Source organism: Haliaeetus leucocephalus, unplaced genomic scaffold (genome assembly GCF_000737465.1).
Source record: "Haliaeetus leucocephalus isolate CR32 unplaced genomic scaffold, Haliaeetus_leucocephalus-4.0 Scaffold83, whole genome shotgun sequence".
Classification (NCBI taxonomy): domain Eukaryota; kingdom Metazoa; phylum Chordata; class Aves; order Accipitriformes; family Accipitridae; genus Haliaeetus; species Haliaeetus leucocephalus.
The window spans coordinates 307-21,501 of NW_010972519.1; the positions used below are offsets into that span (position 1 = coordinate 307).

The 21,195-nt window shown below is 41.8% G+C and overlaps 1 protein-coding gene across 1 annotated transcript in view; it reads left to right on the forward strand.

Annotated features, from left to right (window-relative positions):
• CRTAP (cartilage associated protein) overlaps positions 1–20,938 on the forward strand; it is a 21,231-nt gene extending 293 nt beyond the window's left edge. Inside the window, exons 1-7 of the mRNA XM_010582227.1 lie at positions 1–157; positions 3,628–3,777; positions 4,391–4,562; positions 6,770–6,898; positions 8,469–8,614; positions 11,031–11,114; positions 20,879–20,938. The exon at positions 1–157 is cut by the window's left edge and continues 293 nt beyond it. Of these exons, the coding sequence (XP_010580529.1) occupies positions 1–157; positions 3,628–3,777; positions 4,391–4,562; positions 6,770–6,898; positions 8,469–8,614; positions 11,031–11,114; positions 20,879–20,938 (898 nt within the window). The remainder of the gene's footprint in view (positions 158–3,627; positions 3,778–4,390; positions 4,563–6,769; positions 6,899–8,468; positions 8,615–11,030; positions 11,115–20,878) is intronic.
• Positions 20,939–21,195: the final 257 nt, after the last annotated feature.

Sequence of the window (21,195 nt, forward strand, 5' to 3'; positions counted from 1 at the left end):
GCTGCGCCTCCTGGCCGGGGTGCTGCGGCGGGCTCAGTGCCTGCGGCGCTGCAAGCAGGGGCTGCCCGCCTTCCGGCAGGCCCAGCCCGGCCGCGACCTGCTCGAGGACTTCCAGCGCCGCGAGCCCTACAAGTACCTGCAGTTCGCCTACTTCAAGGTGAGGCCCGGCCCTTCGTCCCTCTTCCTTTCCGTCCCGTCCCATCTCTCGGCCCTGGCTTTGCTCCCCCCCGGCCTCGCCGGGCTGAGCCGAGCCAAGCCACACCAAGCTGAGCGTGCCTGTGGGTATCACGGTGGAGGGGGACAGCGTGGCGTGTCCCTGCACAGTCTCTATGGAGGCAGGTACCTTGTGCGCCTGATGCCCAGAGCTGGAAAAGCCTCTCGTCGTGCCGACCTCTCGCCTGACTCTCAGAGCAGGTCACTCTGGGCCATAGCCCCATTCTCCATTGCCTCTTCCACACCAGTTGAGCTGCCAATTGTCGTCAGCCTCCCCTCCGTGTCTCATGGTCGGGCTTCCCAGTCCCTGCCCTCCCGGGCTGCCCTGCCTGCACTTCATCCTCTTCTCCCCGGCAAGTCTTTCCGCCCCTTCCTCCCACCCACCTCGTGTAACCCACAGTGGGACCAGTGTGTCTTGTCTTGCCCCCTGCTTGCCCACCTGGCACCGGCCAGCTCGCTATTCTCCAGTTTTGCCACAACTCATCCAGCACGTCCCCTACATTGGCCCCTTCAAGTTCTTCCCAGACCCCCAGCTGCTGCACCCTGCCTCCTTGTCCTGTATGTGTGTTGTTGCTACCCCTGTCCCTGTCATCTTTCCGTCCGCCTTGCTTGCTTTTGGCCTTGTCTGAAACCTTTTCCAGACCCTTCATGTTACCGCTCTGCTACTGCAAGCACTCTTCGCTGCTTCCCCTCCCTCAGCCTGTCCATCTTCCTCGCTTGCTCTCTTCTGGTGCAGGTCTTTCAAGCACAGCAGCCCCCAGGCTGTGACTCGCAGCTAGCCTGATGCCTGCGAAACTCCAGTTTTGTTAGAGCTAGCGGGAAGGAATAAAGTGAAAATCAGCTGCTGAAGTGTGACGCTGATGCTGGCCCTGGAATGGCATTTCTTTTTTGCTCTTCGGTGAGCCAGGGCTGGAGACACACACCTCTTGTAACAGATTTCATCCTGTTTTTCCAGCTTCTTGTCATCCTTCTGTCCAGGATCTAATGGACGATTTTCTCTCTCCTTCTCATCTTCATCTTCTGTTGTCTAAATCAAGGCCCGTCCCTCGCACCAGTCCCTCAGACACTGTGATTACTTGCATTTCAAATAAATGGGACGTCTGGGGCGGGGAGAAAACAAGCTGAAGTCTTTGGTCAGGTTGTTTTCTCTTTTCGGGATTCACTCCCAACATACCCCAGTGTCCGTTATGTAGGGTTGTATGCCTGTGCATTGCTTTTGAGATTGCTGCTTGAAAACGCACATCTTCTTAACTGCTGCTGTGCCTTATTTGCAGGAGTGCTGTTTTCTCATGAAAATATGCAGTGCTTTTCCCAAATTACACAGAGGCAGGGAAATGTGTTCTCATAAAACAGGAAGGGTATCCACACGCACAGCATCACACCGGCATAATTCTGTGCATTTAAAGCCATCCCTAAGACCGTACAGAAGAACTTAACTTTATAGATTAAAGCCTCTGCACACACAGAACAGAAGGTATCAAACAGTGGACGTTTCTTTTGAATAAGCGTGGGCAGGCTCTCCTTGTATTCTCCAAGCCGCATAGGGATACCAAAATGACATCACCAGAAATGTTTCCATTCCTTGTGTTTCTTACTTTAACTATTCATTCCCCCTTTGGGGTACGTACAAAGTTTGCCACGTATGGATCACAGCAAAAATCATTCCTGCTTACTGTTTCTGATACCGTTAAGTAACTGGCAGGGAGGAATGTGGGAGGGAAATTTGAGGAACTTCTCCCTTTCCCATTAAACTTTTTCAGTCACATTTGCAGGAGGTTTGTGTGGTGCAGTTTGGCAGGTTTGCCTTTAGTGTCTAGAGCTACAAACGAGTACTATGTACAAAGGACTTTTTCCTGGCTGGGGGTTTTCTGAAGAAAGGAATGTCACTTCGCCCACCGCCCCACCCTGCCAACGGCATTTATAGCGTAGGAAGAAGGCAGAGGGAAAGGCTTTATGTCATTTTTTAGAGTGACCAGGTGTTTATTCAGGTGGGTTCCACAGTGAAATTTTGCCACGTGTTAGATCCTGGGAGTAGATGTTTCTGTGCTGCTGCTTGCTCCTCTGGAGGGAGCTTTCTCGTAGCCAGTGAGTTTGCTCAGCAACATGTTTCTACAAAAACTTTTTTTTTTTTTTTCTTTTTAAGTGGTGAAAATTTAAACCCAGCGTGAATTCTGAACTAAGCAAAAATGAGAGACCTGTCAGCCTACCGACAAACAGGGTTTAAGCATAAAGCAGAAAAGAAACCAGGCATTTGACGAAAGTGCAGCTGAGATCTCCCTTTGTGTTTAGCACCATCTGGGCTGACTGGAAGCGCATAGTTTTGGGACAGCCAGGAAGGGCAGCTGGTGGAGTTCCAGCGCCGGGACACTTAGAGCAGCACTGCAGCAAGAGCTCGTGTTAGGACTGAAGTCCTCCTTTGGTGTAGTCGACTCTCAGGTTTCTTTCTGAAATGAAAGGGTACGTTCTATGGATGCAAACAGAAGAGGGCATGTGCATACGTGCTTGTGATTCTTGCTCATAGTTTCATACCTACACTTCCATAAGCTATTTCAGATGTGAGGTGGAGCTCTATCGCCTGCACACTGGTACACTGAACAGGTTGCTGTGGATCTTGGCTTACAAGGGAAAGGTTTTAACATTTCAGAAATACTTGAAAGACTTTTACTTTCTCTCTCACTCTTCCTAAATATGTAAATCTATACACTATAGCTTATAAAAATATATATATACATACATAAAAAAAAAAAGTATAAATGCATGCACCCAGAAGTATGTATGTGTTTGGCACATGCAGTTGTAAATGAGGAATACGTACTTCGCAGAGTATCTCTAATGGGGTTTGAAGTTAGTTTAAAAAAGGGTACAGAAAATCACATAGTACATTAGGACACGATTATGAAGCAAGTCCCTGCTGTTTGCTCTAACTTTGTAACACTATCAGGATGATATATTACTGTAATATTGTCTGCTGTGCTGCTAGGCAAATAAACAACATAAACACCACATAAACATGGTAAGTGACCAGTAGCCATAGATGAGCATCAGTAATTTCTGTAAGGTTAATCCCACACAGGAGCAACAGGATAATCTTGTGCCTTGTCAGCTTTATGAACAGGGGAGGGGGAAAGGAAAAAGTCGTCTTTTTGACTTACGATCATCATCTATGCTATCTGCAACAATAACAGACTTTTAAAATTAAAAAAAAAAAACATTCACAGTGATGCAGCTAGGAGTAAAGAATTCTATCGGTTTTACTGTACCCTTGTATCTGCTGAGACTGTGGTTTCAGTAGAAGTTAAGTTTGGGAATGTAGAGGCTGTGGGAAAGTTCACTGACAAAAACTGGGAAACTTTGAACTGTTTTTTTCCAATTAACCTTTCTTCCCCCATTCCTCTTCTCCCCATCCCTGTTTAGGCTAATAATCTTCCAAAAGCTATTGCAGCAGCTCACACATTTCTTCTGAAGCATCCAGATGATGAAATGATGCAAAGAAATATGGCCTACTATAAGAGCATACCTGATGCTGAGGAGCACATTAAAGACTTGGAGACAAAGCCTTATGAGGTATGCTCTTTATTCAGTCTGGTCTTGTGGAAGTGTTCCATTGCTCCTCTTGATGTGTGGGATTCAAGGATCTCATTTGCTTACGTGTTCTCAGTTCTTACTCTCCTTTCCCTCTTGCTGTCTTCCTCAATCATCTCTTCTTGAAGCATTCAGTAATTCTCACCTCTTGCGCTTTTTTGCACTGGTCCATCAGTGAGTCACAGTAAATCATAGACAGCAGCATACCTGAAAGCTACTACATGCAGATAACTAATGGAGCTAAGCAGGTGCATCAAGTTACTCAAATGTGCGAGTGCTGTAGCAGCACAATGTAAAATAACTCGGATGCTTGCTGTTAAGGTTCCATTGAAAATCACTATCAAAACCTGTGCTTTAGACTCACAGTATTATTTCTGTCCAGCAGGTTTTTCTGTCGATCTGAAATGGAATAATCTACTCTGCTTTCTACTCTGGTAAAATCTATTAGCCATCTGTATTTGTTGCCCTCACATTAATTGGATAACAGCTTATATAGTAACCCCGAAATGCAGAGATGTCATTTACTGTATTTGAGTTCACATGCAGCTTTCCACAGGGCAGTCACTGTTGGTTTTCATTCTTGCCAATTTTTCAGAATCTCTTTGTCAGGGCTGTGAGAGCGTACAATGGTGACAATTGGGGAACATCCATCTCGGACATGGAACTGGCTCTTCCTGATTTCTTCAAAGCCTACGATGACTGTACGGCAGCCTGTGAAGGCTCCCGAGAGATCAAAGATTTTAAAGACTTCTATCTTTCCATTGCAGGTGAGAGTAGGAAAGGTGTCCCAAAAGCGCATTTTGGTCTCTTGACCATCGTTTCTGTATTAGTTTGGACACCTTTGAGGCTCAGCGGTTAGCCTGTCTTCAAAATATGCTTATGGTTTATCTATGTCTGGTGATCTGTACCTCCTCTCTTATAAATACGACGAGTTTCTCTTGCCTATTTTTCATCTTTCCTACAGTAGAGTTTGACTAGCAGATAAGATTTCTTTTTCTTTAGTGTTTAGCTTACAAAAAATCCTTTGCTTTGCAAAGGAAGAGGGATGCAACCTCTTTTGATGCTTGTCAAAATGGCGCATAAGCATTTCCTATGCTTTTTGGTAGCAAAGGAAACAAGTCATTTCTGCAGTGCTCTGGGCTCAGCGTTGTTGATGATACTTGTGTAGGGAATGCCTGCGCGTTTTCTCAACCAACTTAAAACCATGAAAAATGCAACAGAATTTCCAAGTTCCCAGAAGGAAAACCAGCCCAACTTCTTGTCCTAAAGCCACATGATGCATTGACAAGGGGAAACCAGTAAAAAACATTGATACATAAACGTCAAGTACAAGAGCAGCTCCACAGTTTCTCCCAGTGGGGAACTGGTATCCACCAGTACAGCTGACATGGAATAGCCATTGCAGGCTACTCCTGAAGCCTTGCTTTACTCTTGGGCAAAGCAGCTAGGTGTCTAGGAGAGCAGGTGAGGAGGGAAGGTCACATCACAGGTGGTAAAGGAAGAAACATGGGCTTTCTTCCCCAGCGGGTCAGAGCCCTGACATCAGGACGACCCCCAAGCCACTGTAAAGAGCTCAGTGTCCATGCTTAGCTGTGACTGGCACTTGCTGTCATCCTTCCTCTTCCTCCTTGGAAGGAAAGGACAATTTCCAGCAGCAGTGGTGAGAAGGAAAGGTAGAAGGTATTGCCTGACGGCATCACGGCCACGTGCCTGCATTTCAAATATTTTGTTCCTGAGGTCAGAAAATGGAAATTTGCACTGCTTGGCGTGAACTTTGCTCTTGCTCCAGGGAGATATATTCTGCCTTTGAGTTTTTTACTGCAGAAAGTAGATGTAGCAAGAAATGTTGACCAGAAGCATTTGATGATTGCATTGGTTATGTATTTATCCTTGAGCTACGAGTTATGTTTGGAAGCCAGCTGTCCTCATTGTGTGGGATTGCTTCAGAGGAACTTGCGTCTCTGGCTTTAAGTGCTGGCTGGAATTGAACACTGCTTTGTCTGGAGACTCCACTGCTCTTGTAAAAGATGGGTCTGGTAATTCCGTTTGGCCAATCATTTTTAGTTAGCTTCGGCATTCTTCATGTTGGGAGCTGTCAGAGGTGAAAACAGGAGAAGGGGCCTTTGCCATTCTTTTGCCTTGGTCAGAGACTTTCTGCACAAGCTTTGATAACTTGCTTTCACCTGCCAAATGTGGCTAACAGGGAAACTAGGGCTTTAAAATGTTTCTGTTTGGTGGCAGTGTCGAATGTACTATATCCTGAAAACAGTTGTAATTCTTTGACGGAAGGTTTTCTTGGAATGTATTTTCTTGAAGATAAGATCACCTCTCATCCTATCCCATTGCAGCAAGCTTTTGTAGGCTGGGTAAGCTTGTGAACTTAAACGTTTCTGGCTGATAGTTGTTCTGCAGCAAGTGATGTATTCATGTCTGCCTTCTCTTTTAGAACGTCCAAACTGCAGGCAGAAAATGCAGCCATCTCTGGAGGTTTATTTTGCAATCACCTGCTGTATTTCTCTGTGACAAAGTTGTACTCAGCAGCATGTGGACCTTATTCATGCAATAATTTAATGAAGTTACAAAGGCTCTCAAAATAAAAAAAAAAAACAAACCAGCACTATTAGGTTCACAGATAGGAAATAATGTGAGACTCCCTAACACTATATAAAACCTATGACCACAGACTGCCTGTAGGTGTCAGTGAAACCTAACTGCTTAGTTCTCTGGAATTGCAGCTTTGATGCATTTAAGTCCAGACCGCATTGATTTTTGCAGAAAGGCTGGAGACCAGCATTGGTATGTACTTCAGATGGAGTTGTAGATGCTCAGTGCTTCCAAGCAGCAAGATGCAGATGCACAGGACCCAGGAGAGCATTATAAGTCCAAACTTTAATGGGTAGCTAATGGGAGGGCTTATAACAATTCACTGTGTGCTATCCATATCCTGTGTTGGTTTTTTTTTCTTCCATTCTAGATCATTATATTGAAGTCCTTGCATGCAAAGTGCAGTGTGAGAGTAATCTGACACCCATTATAGGAGGCTTTGTTGTTGAGAAATTTGTGGCCACCATGTACCATTACTTGCAGTTTGCATATTATAAATGTAAGTAGTCATTTAATGTGCTTCAGTAACATTGGGATCATGTGGGACAGTTTCCATTCATAACCTTCTTCTCTAGTTATAATGCTTTAGAATGTAAATAGTAGCCTCCAGAATCTGCATTTTAACCTGTTCTGGGGCAGAACGTGTGAGCTACCTGGTGTCTTTCTCCCTGTATAACTGTAGTTAACAGGCATGGGAGGTAAACGTTATGTATAGGGCCTGTGCTCATAAAATTATGCATGACAAAATAAATTGCTGAACATAAGTCCCATAAGGGCTGGATTTTGTCCAGGGCAGACCCCACTGGTTTAAGTTATGCATGGTTGTGACTGGCCTCCACTTGGGTGTTAGGAAAATGAGGCAGTTACAGCCTCAGTGTGAAGTGATCCATTGCTGCCCTTCGTTCTTTTTATGATACCTGCTGCCAGCACAAGTTGCTTACACCCTTCAGAGTGTCATATAAATGGTCAATGTTCATCGTATGTATTTTGGATATTTAAATGATACACCAATTCTTCTGCCTTTCTGAAGTAACTCATGTTAGGGTAAACACTGTCAGCCACTTCCTATCCATTGAAACACATGCAATGACACAGATCCATTTCGTACATCTGTGCACCAGAAAACATGGTGTGTTCGAAGAAGCCGTGGTGGTCAGGCTGTCAGGCCCACATGGTTGTTAGGCATCTGAATGTGCATAGCTCTAACAAGAAATTTTTTCTTAGACTTCTAACTCATTCAGTTAGAGAGAAGAAAGCTTGTGACTTTAAGGCAACACATTTAATGTAACACCACTTATTCTATTGAATAAATACTCAGCTTTCAATTTATTATTCAGAATTTCTTCCACAGATAAACCTACAGAGTATTTCATACCATTTGCTTTTTCCTAGTGGATTCCTATAATCCTGTTAGAATGGGGTCCATGGGGCTAAATGGCTTTTGAAGAAAGAGGGGACCGCTTAACAGAAGTTGTACTGTTCTGGTGCTCAGTGATTACATATTTGATGGGTAAATCATTCAGTGAATTTTGTGGTTTCTTGAGGAGCTGCTTGCACTGTAAAGAACAGATGTAGCCCTTATAGCTACTCCTGCAGGCTCCAACATAAAGGGAAGACACATCCAGCCATGTAGTATCAAGGCATTAATGACTTTTGCTTATGTTACTTGACTACACATTTTACACATTGACTCTTCCCTCTTTGTCAATTCTAGTACAAAGAAATGTGTTTTTTTTAATTTGTTTATTTGGTTTTTTAATAAGTGCCCCAGTGGGGATCACCAAGCTGTGGGCTGATACCTCACTGATACTGGGATACCTGGGAGGCACGTTTGGCTAGAATTTTAATAGAAAACCATCAGAGGTGAGTCCCCATTTTTGAATCATGGCCTTACCTGTTTCAGAACACAAAAATAGCATATTCTTTCTGGGAAGCAATTTTTTTCTGTGTAGCTGGTGGGGAGGTAGAAAAGTTCGGTTTCCATTTGAGTTTTTCAGAGCTTAGATAATAGTAGGAATTTGTTCATTTGCCTTATCTGGATTTTTTTTTTTTGTGTGTTTATTAATTAGTGAATGACATGAAGAATGCAGCTTCTTGTGCTGCTAGTTACCTTCTGTTTGACCAGAAAGATGAAGTAATGAAACAGAACATGGTCTATTACCAGTACCACAAAGACAAATGGGGACTTAAAGAAGAGGATTTTCAGCCCAGATCGGTAGGTGAATTACTTAAAATGCCTTCTAGACACATTCAGGTATTTCCCTGAAACTCAGTGGGTCAGAGTTTGGGAAGATGGGGGTTATCTATTGGTTCTGGAGTTAAACACATACTGTTTTATTAAAACCATCTAGAAAGTTGTACACAGAGATGTACAGGTACTCTGTAATGTCGATAGTGAATGTCACTATATATGCTACAATAGGATATAATATGATATGATGACAAGTAGATTCATGCTGGTAGTTGTCTGCCACTTATGCATATTTATGTCTTTATCTACCTCAGTAAATAAAGCAGTTGGCCCCTGAAATCTCTTCATGAAAGGATCACCCCAGTAACATTCAGGCTTTTGTCAATCACTTATTATTTCCCAACATGTAGTTGCCTACCTGCTTGTTATCTCAGGTTCTGTGGGCATTGGAATGTGTCCGGATATGATAACCCCAGCTAAACTCACTTTGCACTTACTCCATTTAGAACACAGCTGGGTAGATGAGGATGCAAAAAGGCTCAGGACTATATTGTTTCTAATTATCTCAGAATACTTGCTGCAAAGAACCCACAGTAAACATCAGTCCATCCAGCAATGATGTGTGTGGCTTTGAAAAATTATTTTAAAAATGGGTTTCTATGCTGTTCTTAAATTTCCACGTCCAAGGAAATTTGACATATAAAAGCATCTTTGCTGTGTTTCTGGACTGCTGTAGCCTGGACTCTGACAATCAAACTTGTAATTTCTTGTTACCAGGATTTATGCCATGCAACTGAATTAACTTCTTTGTGATACCTGAGTGTCGCCTTAGGCATCAGTGGTATGTGCTGTACAAGTAGCTGGTCATTAGCAATACGTGTTCCGCAAATGAAATTTAGTGCCTTGTCTTTCTCATAGGGCATGACTTCCCTGTGGAAGAGTGATTTAAGTTAACCTAGCTGAAGCAACAGTGGGCATCCTGCAGGGTAACATTCCAGTTGCCCTTTCCATGTTGCTTCTTCAGACACCTCAGTCACAGAGAGCTGTACTGGCCCAAAAGCCCTTGATTCTTAGTGCTGTGTTAAACTCGGTACATCAGTGTGGTGCTTAGGTGACTGGCTTATCTGTAGCAGCACTGCAGAGGAGTTCATGTATGCACCTTACAGGTTGCACTGATTTGATAATTACACTTTCCTTCCTCTTAGGCCAGCCAGTTCAAGTCAAAAATACCACTCCATTTGAGTTAAGTGGTTTTTTATTTGTGGACAGCTGTTAAGTGCAACATACCTTACCTGCGCACTGGAAACCCAGGCATGCCCTGCAGGGCCAACTGGGACAGAAGACAGCAAAAATTTGGTTCTTTCAGGCAGCAGCAGCGAGTCTGAGCTCACAGGGAAAAGGGACTGCTCCTTTGTCACTGCTTTTGGGAACAGAACTGCGCTTTATAGCCGTATCGGAGGCAATATTTGATGGTGGGGTGGGTGAGGGGTAACAACAGTATAAAACTGCAAACCGCAGACAGATTTGGCATACCTGTGCAGAGAGGACAGAGCAAGGGCCCTGCACATTAACTCTGAATGTTTCATTGGTAACTTCTCAGGAGCTGGGGACTACAGATAATTTAATTTTTAAATATATAATACTAAATGCACTCAGCTGTATTTTCTTGTACTTTGATCCGTGTAACTATGAATAGAAGTTGCTGGCTGTCCTAATCACTTGCCATGAAAACCATAGTGCCTCTGGTTTATTTTCACAAAGTGGTAATGGGGTGACAGCAGCATTTGGCACTGGCACTAAGCTTTAGATGCTCTTGTGAAAGAGGAACTCTCCTGTGTTCCTCCCCAAAAAGAGTTAAATGGGATAATCAAAGTAGATTACTGTTGGTATTCACAAATAGGAGAGTAGGTGACTGCGCTAAGCTGTGCTGTCCAGGCAAACAGCCGGGGAAGCAAGGAGGGACAGGTGGGTGACCATACAGAATTTCCCTAGCCCAGACGCAGGCTGGGATGGTGAGTCATTTTCATGCAAAATAGCTTAGTGTCTGTTTTTCCCAGAACTGCCTGCCACCATACGCCAGTGCACAGGGAGACAGAGGCTTTCTGGTGTCCAAAGCCTGCTGGAATGCAGGCACAGGCTGCTGCTTAGCTCTGGCAGTCTCATTCCTTGCTCTCAGACTCGCCAGTGCTTTGAAACATGAGAATGAGGAGAGTGCTTTGTTCTCACACTGATGGACCCTGCGCTTAGAAAGATCCACAGAAGACATTGGATATGCTGCTTGCTGTTCTGCTGTTTACTTTCTCAAACATTATAACCCCCCCCAGGATCTACGTTCTACTAAGTCTGAGTCTAACTTCACTGGAATAGTTAGAGGTGATATGGGATGACGCTCCCCTGTCTTGCCACCCTAAAGTAACATAGAAATTTTGGTTTTTGATAGGAGGCAGTTCGATACCACAACATAACCACACTCCAGTTGGAAATGTATGAATTTGCAAAGGAACATCTGATGGATGATGATGAGGTGAGTTTTCTAGAAAGGAAATTGTGGTCAAAAAATCAGCAATAACATTAAAGTGAAGGTGAGGCATAGATGGAATTCCAGGATTTAGGTAGTATGGAAAAATCTTCTTGTAACCATGACCAATTTATCATAAATTTTTCTTTGCTAAATGGAATATAAGAAACAAACCCAAAGAACATCATGTACCTTTTAGAAAAATATGGACAGTATTAACACAAAGGTAAATACAATGCACTGAGCCCACAGAAAAAGAAAATCCACTTTGCAAGCTGTAACACCAGGGGGCAGAGAAGTAGTATATGTATATTTAAGCCCAACGTTTTTCTGTGCTTTTTTTCTGAAATGTTGTTTCAATTAGATTTAAAGTTCCTTATAATTTTGTCCAGAAGTAACCACCTAAATTGTAATTTTTGTCAAAAGGAAGTCTTGTTACCTGTTATTTTCTTCTGCACAGTAACATTTTGGTCACCCAGTCTTGCTTCTTAAATGGTTGGAATTCATGGCCAAATAAAATGACTACTATTAGACTGGAAATATGTAAAGTGGATTTTTTGTGCAAGAAAAGCAGTTAAATTGTTGAAAGGGCTTTTCTTTGTCTCCCACAGCTGAAATTAAAGTATAAATCATGGAGGCTTTGGATTGCCTTTTGTTTTGCTTTGTTTTCGGAACCTTTCATTTAAATGTTTAAAAAAAATCTTCAAATGATGGAATAGTTCATTGCTGGCATTGGCAAAGAGCTGTGTTCAGTTATGGCATGGGGCAGTGACTTGTTATGAGCACTGCTGAGGTCTTTTTTAGTAGAGAAAAGAGAAAGTGGTTTATGTTAAAAGATGAAATCACCTTTGTAATTTTTATGTTAGCCAGCACATAGGGAGAGAGAATATTTTATAGTGGAGAAGTAATAACATGTCTGTGCTGCCTTCGGTATGCTAGTGACCTGAAAACAACTCCATATGTAAAATTCCATTGCAAGGTTACCAGACTTTAGGAAGAGTTTCCATTGTGATAAAACTCTGTGAAAGACAGTTGAATAAGCTTGTTTTAACGTTAAGCTTCGATGAGGACTGGTCTGTATGCATTTTCATCAGGGTGTGAAATACTTGAGCACTTTTTTATATTCCTTTGTTGGTTTATGCTTTGCCCATAATGTTTTCTCATGTTAGGCATAAACTTAATTTGTCATTTTTTCTTTCTTTCATACCTGCTGCTTCAAAACACAGGGATGAGTAATTAAGGAAGGGGAGAAGCAGTTCATTGTGAGGGCTTTCCCCATGTGTTGTTACAAGAAGGGATTATAGAAAACGTCTTCACCCTCAAGCACTGTGTATGGAATAAACAAGCATTCATTTGCTGGCATTCATTCCTGTAGCCTGTTTCACCAGTGCAATTATAAATGACCTTGCCATCTGCAGGAGGGAAGTCCAGTGGAAACATCAATTAAACTTTTGGGGAAGTGACAAGGAAGTCGTGTTACACTTGATTATATGTTTGGGTTAAACAACCAAAATTACTGGGCCTGGTCATGCCTATTCCTACCCCCCACTCTGATCATATTAGGAAAGTTACCATTCTCCTCTCCCGGGGAAAAGCTGAAGGGCTTCTGTGCCCTCCCTTCCTAGGGCTGAAGAACCTGGGAGGGATTGAGGCTGTCCATGCCTCTGGCTTGGCTCAAGCTTTTGGTAGTGAACTCATAAATCCCTGGCTACCAGAACTTGTCTGTGGCTGTAGGAGCCTTCCAGGGAGTCCAGACAGAGCAGGAATAGCGCAAAGGTAAAATCACTGCCTTGCAGTTTCTGCTGTATGGGCAGGGCCTCATAGTGCAAGTGGAATTTTTTTTTTTAATATTTCTCCTGGCACAGATAGAAAAGTTTATTCCACAGGAATGCTGAAAACTGATGAAAAACCCAGATAAGGTGTTATAGTAAAAGCTTTATTAAAAATTGTTAAGGATGGAGGCAAGCTGTCTTTTTAGTGCACTTTATTTAAATCATGTGCTTCTCAGGCCATAGGCCATATCTTTTGTGAGTTTCTGTGGCCCATGTTTGCTGTCTGTGAAGTTGCTTGTGGGCCAACAAGCCCATAAAATAATCTGCAGAAAAAAATAATTCTCTTTTCTTGAATGAAGCAAAAGGATTGATGTGGCAAAAGGATCTCTTCCTATGCGAATATGTCATTATTCCCAAGTGGAGAATCTCACTTTATTCAGACTTCTCAGTACTCCTGTATCCCAGATCACCCATGTGTCTTTTTAAATCCCATTAGCAAAGCGAGTGAGAACATGTGGCTTCTTCCAGTAACACATTGCAGTAATTGCAGGGGCTGGAACATGCAGTAATAATTTTTGCATATGTCACTACAAGAAATACTGTCCTGTTCGTGTTACTTTATTAATGTTTTTCCACAAGGAAATTAAAAACTCTAGTTCAAACATTTAACACAGTAGAGGTGACAGAGAATATTAGCGCCAACTAGCTATAAATTACATTTTCTTAAAAGTAATTATTATTAAATATCCTTACCGTTTTCCATAGTGAAGTTCAAAGAACATTACAGTGTTGTCATCTTAGTTAGCCACCACGCATAGTCAAGCTTTGTGATTTCTGTTCAGATATGTAATGCATAGAGGCTATAATAGGTACAACTAGTATTGCACAGATTTAAATAGCAAACTGAAATGCCGTTAAGAGCCAGATACTCAGCTAGTGTAGATATAACTTCAGCTCTACACTAATTGTATGAGACATGTTTCTGGCCCATAAAATCAGTGTTCTTGAGGAATTATTTTTCAGGGATAGCTACTTAGCTGTTCTAAATTACATAGGAACCACAAGTATTTGGCTGGGATGATCCTGTAATGTGATTTTTCTTTCGGCACTTAATCAGTAGGTGGAAAACTGTTGGCAGCTTTGTCCCGCTTTTTTGGCATCTTGTTCTTTTTGTTTGTATATAACGTGTGTGTTTGTTTGTATAGTAGCTGAAATTCAAATGCTCCATTCCTAAGAGTGATGCAAAGTGTTGAACTCATGTGACCGGTGGAAAGAGAACATACGGAATAGCATCAAAGCACAAGGGCCCAGTGGACTACTGATAGCAAATAATAATCTGAATTCAGCCTATTTTTCTGTTCAGAAATTGCTAAGAACATATTTTCAGCTTTATTAACTTTTTGCATATGTTCAAGTGATTTATACAAGTACACTTGTAACGGCAAGTTGTAACTGCAGACCTGTAAACCCTGCCCTGCCAGCAACCTCGGACCAACACGGCTACAACAGCATGGCTACACTGAGAAGAGCTGGTGACAGCTGTTTCAGAGAGAGTTGGCAGCTAATTGGTATTGTTTTGGTCCCTATTCAACATACGCTTCTTTAAACAAAAAAGGAGATTTTTTTCATCCTCATTTCCTAGTGGAGATGCTGCCCATGTGGCTGGCTCTCCAGCAGCTTCCTGCTTTCCCCTCTTGCTTCTTTACTGTTGGATGTGTATCTTGGTCAAAAGTGTTCCTCCTACCATTTAACCACCTACCATGGGAAGCTGCAAGCATGGTTGGGCTTAAATGGCAGGATATCTTCAAGTTGCGGGTACTGCCATTAGGAGGAATTTTTACCTGCCGAGGTTTTCTTCAGCTTCTGTGTGCAGCATAAAGCAGGCCAGAGGGTGTAAGTAGAGCTCAGAAACAAAGCCACTAGAAGCAATGTTGAAGTTGCTCTGAAACTAGGTTGACTCGTGTTTTATAGGCATTATAAAAATGTTAAGAGGAAAGCATATTTACTGGATTGCTGTAAAATACTGTTGTAATAACTGCAGTGTACTGCAATCTCCCATAGTATATGGGAAGAGAACATTTACATGTTCAGAATATATCATTAAAAATGAAATGAAAAAATACTTGAGAAAGTAGTTAACATACATGTAAAGAACAACTAAGCTCTTTTAATACTGGGGGAAAAAAAAACTAAAAGCATGTGACAGTGGGTCACACTGTGGACTAAGTATCTGAAAAATAAACAAGTTAAGGGCCAAGTAATTTTTCTGCACAAAGAATTGAGGGATTTTTTTTCCCCTGCTAGAATGTGAGGAATGTCCAGCCTGGTCTGTACTGTTCGTGGAGGATCTGGGAGGGCTTTGAGGTGGTTACAGTGAACTCTTGTGTTTTAACTGAAGGTTAGATCAAGGAGCTTTTTCTTGGTCGAACGCTAAATAAACCTTTCAGGCTGAGCTCCCCATTGACACATGTCTTACTGTTATCCCAAAATAATGTGTCACCCCCCCTCCCGCCCCCCCCAAATATCACTGGCCAGTGAGCTGTGGTGTGCGCTTGCAGGCTCTATCAGGCCCAGGGAGCATGTATCCTCCACAGTCATCCATATCCAACCTTTGTCTTCACTCTTGCGAGATGGTTATTCGTCCCTGAACAAAATCTGCTGTTTTTCATAACCTTACTCTTTGTCACTACTCCCATTAGTTACTCAAATTAGTTACCGGGGCAGTTACAGGACAATTATTCATTAGTTACAGAACAGCCCTGACGTCTCCTCACAGAGGCCATCCCTGCAACCCTTCCCACTACCACAACCTTGCCACCTACACCCAACACGTAAGGGAATCAGATCTGTTACTCTCACTGTTGAACTCAAGTTTCCAGTCATTAAGATCTTTGAACTTTAGCAAAATCTGAATTTTTGCTGTGAAGGACAGCCGGGGGACATTTTGTGGGATAACTATTTTCCTTCTAGGTCATATATTATAAGGAAACAAAGATCCAGCCAATTCTTCTCGCTCTGTGTATTGTCTCTTTGTTGGATGAGTTAGGATAATGACTGTTTCTTATTCATTCACTGATAATCATGCATGAAAGCATGTCTATAATAATATTTTTCTGTAGATCTTAATTCATTCTAGAAGACTATTATTTTAATATTTTCTGTTACTTCCCTGAAGAATAGGCTATCCCACTGCAGTGTATATGGAATCCCTGTAGAAAAGGCCATCAGCAGATCTGCATGGAAAGTTACTGCAAGAAAGCTTATTTTTTTCTAGAACTTTTCCAGTCCACACTAAGAAGGGACAGAACAGATTGTAGGTGGAGGCAAGGCCCCATGAATGATTAATATTTGCTACACAGAAGGCAATGCTTAGTCTTTGCAACCAACGGCAAAGCATTGGGGTCTGTCAGTGAGCAGTACAACTGTCACTGCTTGCTACTATTTTTAAATGCTGCTGTTGAAAGAAAAGTTGGTGCTGGACCATCAGACTCCAGTGGGTCACAACTGAGACATGTACTGGTAACTTTTCCTCTTTGTTGTTTATTTTAATAGCTGGCTAGGAGTCTGCAAAGTACAGATGTTTCTTCTAAAAGGTTGTGATTTGAAAGTGTGAATGCAGCACTTAATATTGCATAAGGAAGGGCCAGCAACAATCCCTGGCCCAATATGTACCTTGGTCTTGGACACTCGGCTTGTGGTATAAGAAGTGAGGAGTTCTGCATTTTTCTCCTTTTTAGGACTTATTTTTTCAAATGCTCTGGCTTCGCTTATAATAGTGCACCAATCTGACTAGCCTGGGTTAGCTTATTCAGAATTGATCAAGAACTCTGTTTTAAAATTATTTTTTATTATAATTCACCTACACATGTATGCTCTGTAAAGCCTTCTTGGATGACTTATTGTGGTATAAAACTTGTTCTTTCTGTTTGTGCCTCTGTTCAGTTGTTAACCTAAGCCAAGGATGCTCAATTTGCATATCTGGCAGATAATTAGAGGCTCCAGTTGATCAGATCAGCTCCTCTGATTCTTCTTACCACTTGCACCAGCCCAGGAGTGTTCCCCTTCTGCTGTTTGATATTGTGCCTCCCATATTTCAGTCTATACCTGTCCCATCTTTTCCCATACATCCTTGCTCCATCACTCCCACTTTCCGCTGACTGTCCCTGCACTGGGAGAGGGAAGACGTTGGTAGCACAGGGAGGGAGGTCATACCTGCTGCGCATACCTGCCCTCCAGTGCAAACCCGCAGGCAATGACTGTGGACTGAGGGCAAACTTGCTAACAAGGATGTGCTTCACTGCAGCTGACCAACCAGTCCACATGTGCGTACTTTCCAGTTGTTGGCTGCCTAACTATCAGACATGTACTGGTCTGGCAGCAAACCCTTCTCTTCCCAGAGCTTAGTCAGACTTCACATACTGATATGCTAGCTACCAGCCAGACAGCTATGTCAGGCTTTGGGCCATATGTTGCTCAACTCTGATTTACATCAGCACTGTGGCTGAGCAGCATGTTTATGTCACCTGCATTAGAGCTGGGTGGCTGTTGTCCCCTCAAGTAGCTGGCAGCACAAAGAATTACGGGTTTGCAGCTGACTTTGCATGTAAAATTTTATGTCCTTCCTATTAAGGTAGGTAGGAGCCAAAGAGCATACCAGATAACAGGAGGAACTCTGTCACACTGAATGCTTAAATCATATGAGAGAATCTTTTCAGAATCCAGATCTGCAGGCCAGCATGAAGTTATTAGATACAGTGGGCAGGCGGCTTTTTCCCTGGAATGAGCACCTGTGAAATATTTGCTGACTTCAGTCATGCAAAATGCCTGATGCTGTGTCAAGTGAGTGCTAATGGGGCAAGGACAGTGATCAATCTGGTCATAGCTGCTAGTGTGACAATGTGATCAGCTCTTCTGATGTAGCGTTGTAACCTTTTCATTTGGCTGCCAACCACACTATGGACAACTTGCAAATGTTTTACATTCTGACTGTGAATGCACAAGCAACAATATTTTAACTACCGGTTTTGTTTGTCTTTAACTGTAATCTGGAGTTTTTGCCTTTTCAAAAATAACCAACATCCAGGCAATTATTCAGTTGCATTACAGCATTATTTTCTGCATATATATTGTTTCAGCAACTATTTTTATATTTTTGCCATATTTCAACCTCTCTTGATCCCCAGTACTTCTCATTAGACCACAACAGCTTCTGTCATACTTTCCTTTAGAGGTCAATTTTAGGCACTGGAGATTTCAGTTTTCAGTCAAATTTGTTTCAAATACTGTTGCTTTTAATATCCTTTTGCATTTAAAACTTGGGCTTCTTATGTGTTTCTGGATTTGAAAACATAACCAGAATTAAAAATCCTGAATTCTGTCTGGATCTTCTGTGTCTTCTGAAATATCCTATCTTGGTGATGAGTGTGACAATAATATGAATTAAGTTCCCATGTGGTAGAGTTACTAAAGGTACAATATTGAAATCCCCATCTCTTCCTTATACTTAATTCTGGGTCATCCAGTCAGATGTTTATGCCTTTCACCCTACCTCTCAGACTCTTACCTTTTGAGGGTTGTCTTTGCAGGTAGACCAAGGAGGGAAATCCTTTTTGATATCTGTTATTCTTTCATTAAACTATGATCTTGAGGTGTAAAAAGAATCAGTCTGAATTAGATCTGGGACCCCTGTAGTGGACACCTGTAATCCCAGTCTCCTAACTTTGTTCAGAGTTAATGGGACCTGCCTGTCTGTAGTCCTTCAAGAGGCACCCAAATGCTTGTGCCTGCAGTTTTAGGATTGTGCTATAAAACTCGACCTGAAGTCCTCTGTGCCTCCGTTTCTGTATCTTTCAGCTGCTCACAGAGTGATTGTTGGACCTAGTGGTTATTTTCTTCGTGTGCATTTATGAAGTGGTATTGAGTTCCTCCCACGATTGGGCTCCTTAGGCAATCAAAATACTTCTAACAAAGAAAAACATGCAGAAATGCCAAATTCCTGTTTTCCAGTTGCCAGATTTCCTGCAACCAGGAAGACAAGTAGGGAATATGAAAGTGCTGGCATTTTTTCTTGTGTTTTTATTGAATTGGATACTTAGATGTTTTGAACAAATTCAAAGCTAAATAAATTGCCATCCTTCAGGACTTGCTAAAACCACTTCATAGTTGCAAAAACTTCGCAGTCTTTTGAGATGGAACTGTGAAGCAGGGAACAAGAGCAGCAGTTATTTCAGCCAGCTTTCCTCTCGCTTTTATTTTTGTTTGCTTGGTTCTTGTTATTTCTCTCCTTGCTAATCACACTTCTGAAAAATGTGATGTTAATATTTTTAATCACCATATCCATAATACAGTTGTTGTATTAAAAATAGACAAAAATTCCCTATTTCCTTTTATTATTTTCACTGACAGAGGTTTTAATGCCCTTTCCTCTCCAGAATAGAAAACTGTAAAGTTTTGAGTCTCAAACTGCGTGTGTCTGGAAGGTGCTGTCTTCCTAAGGAATACCTTTCTAGATAAAAATGTGCTTAAAATTTAGTTAGGATTGTAAAATACTGCTTGCAGTCTTCATTGAGCAGACTCAGAAGCCTAATACAGTTCACAAAGACTTGGAATGGGGGGTGAAGGGAAGAGGGAGAATAAGCATCCAAGCAAGGATGACTTGCTTTCAAAATAACTGTTATAAATTCTCATTATTTTAAACGTGAGACTGAGTAAGAGCTGATCAGATTTTCCAGCAGAATATTTTCCTATCAGAAAGTGATGATTTGTTTTGGAAAAAAACTAAATGACATCTTAAGACCTTTTTAGAACAGAGGTTTATGTCAAGAAAGGAAGGACAGGAAAGTTTAAAAAAAACCAGTTAAAACAGTTCAACAGAACATTGTAGTTATTAGAATAAAAGGTTGGAAATGTAACATTGAGCATCCACATCTCTCTTCCAGCTCAGTATTTTGAGTTGTATCAAACAGTGAAAATAAGCACAGGCATTCCCACGGGGCCTCCCATCTCAGGCAGTGTTGTTTCTGAACTGTGCATGGAAGGCAAACTGGAAAATATTAGTATTTCTGAGGGTGCCAGCAGATGGGCTGCTACAGTCAGTTTTCAATAGTCTGAGATGCTGCTGCATGTTCACTGTTAGCTCCTTGCTTTTCACTACTGAAGGTGTTACCTTGGGCTGAAAGTGATTACCACAGGTTTTAGCTCAGTTACTGTAGCTTGGTTGACAAGGCAGTAAATTCCAGCCAGTGGGGCTTTATCATCCCACAGTACTCAGGCTTCACTGCAGGAAGACATTTGACTATGGTGTATGACTTATAACTCTGTTAGGAGTAGTTTAAATAAAGTTAGATTGTTATGTTGTGTTGGTACCCTGTATTAGCAGAGTGGAGCTTGTAAATACAGTATTTTCTGGTCTGAATCTAAACCCAACGTATTTGTTTCCAGTATGGAAAACATTCTGGTGTCTCTGGTTCTTTACATTTTTGCACATTGAAGCATGGCATGTGAAGATCTGTGGTTGAAAATGGAGGTGTGTGTTGAATGGTGTCACGGGGGACATAAATGGTTAGAGCAGACAGATGCAAAGTCAAAGTTATGGTTCTACAAAACACTTTGACTTTTGAAGCTTTCTAAAATTCTTTAATGTTTTATGGTATTTTAACAATTTCCTAATTAAATGCTTTAAACATTTTTGCCTCTACTTTCTAAGTTTGAGGATTTCATTGTCTATTTAAATACCTGAAAAAGTACAAGAGGTTTACTGTGAAGTGTAACATTTCCTTCCTGTAAGGTCTGTATGTCACTGCAAGTACTTGTGCTACCCCTGTATGGGTCATATACTTGCATTTTATAGGCTTGTTGTGCTAGCTTCTGTATGAAGGGTGTTACAAAATATTTAGGCACCTATTATGACAGTTTATGTTTTGATTAAAATAGTTAAAATTTTCTACTGATTTTGCAGTACAGGGTTAACTTGTTTCTGTTAAATTTAATCCTTTCTAGGGTGAAGTTGTGGAATTCCTTGATGAGCTGTTAGAAGTGGAGGAAAAGAAGGAATCCTGATGAGTGAAATCACCACAAAGTATTTTATAAAAGTGAAGACTCACCATTGCTCCTTACTATTGTTTTTGGTCACCTGTAGTTCCAGTTAGATATACCTCAAAGCTGCTCCTTTAAGCTCCACCTTATGTCACAAGATCAGCTCCTGAAAGATCACTTCCATGCTGCACTGACTCTTCCGTGAGCATGGCTTTTCACTGTGCATTTAAAAAATTGGTGCATATGGATTTCCCTCTTGAGCTTTATTTCCTTTACACCAA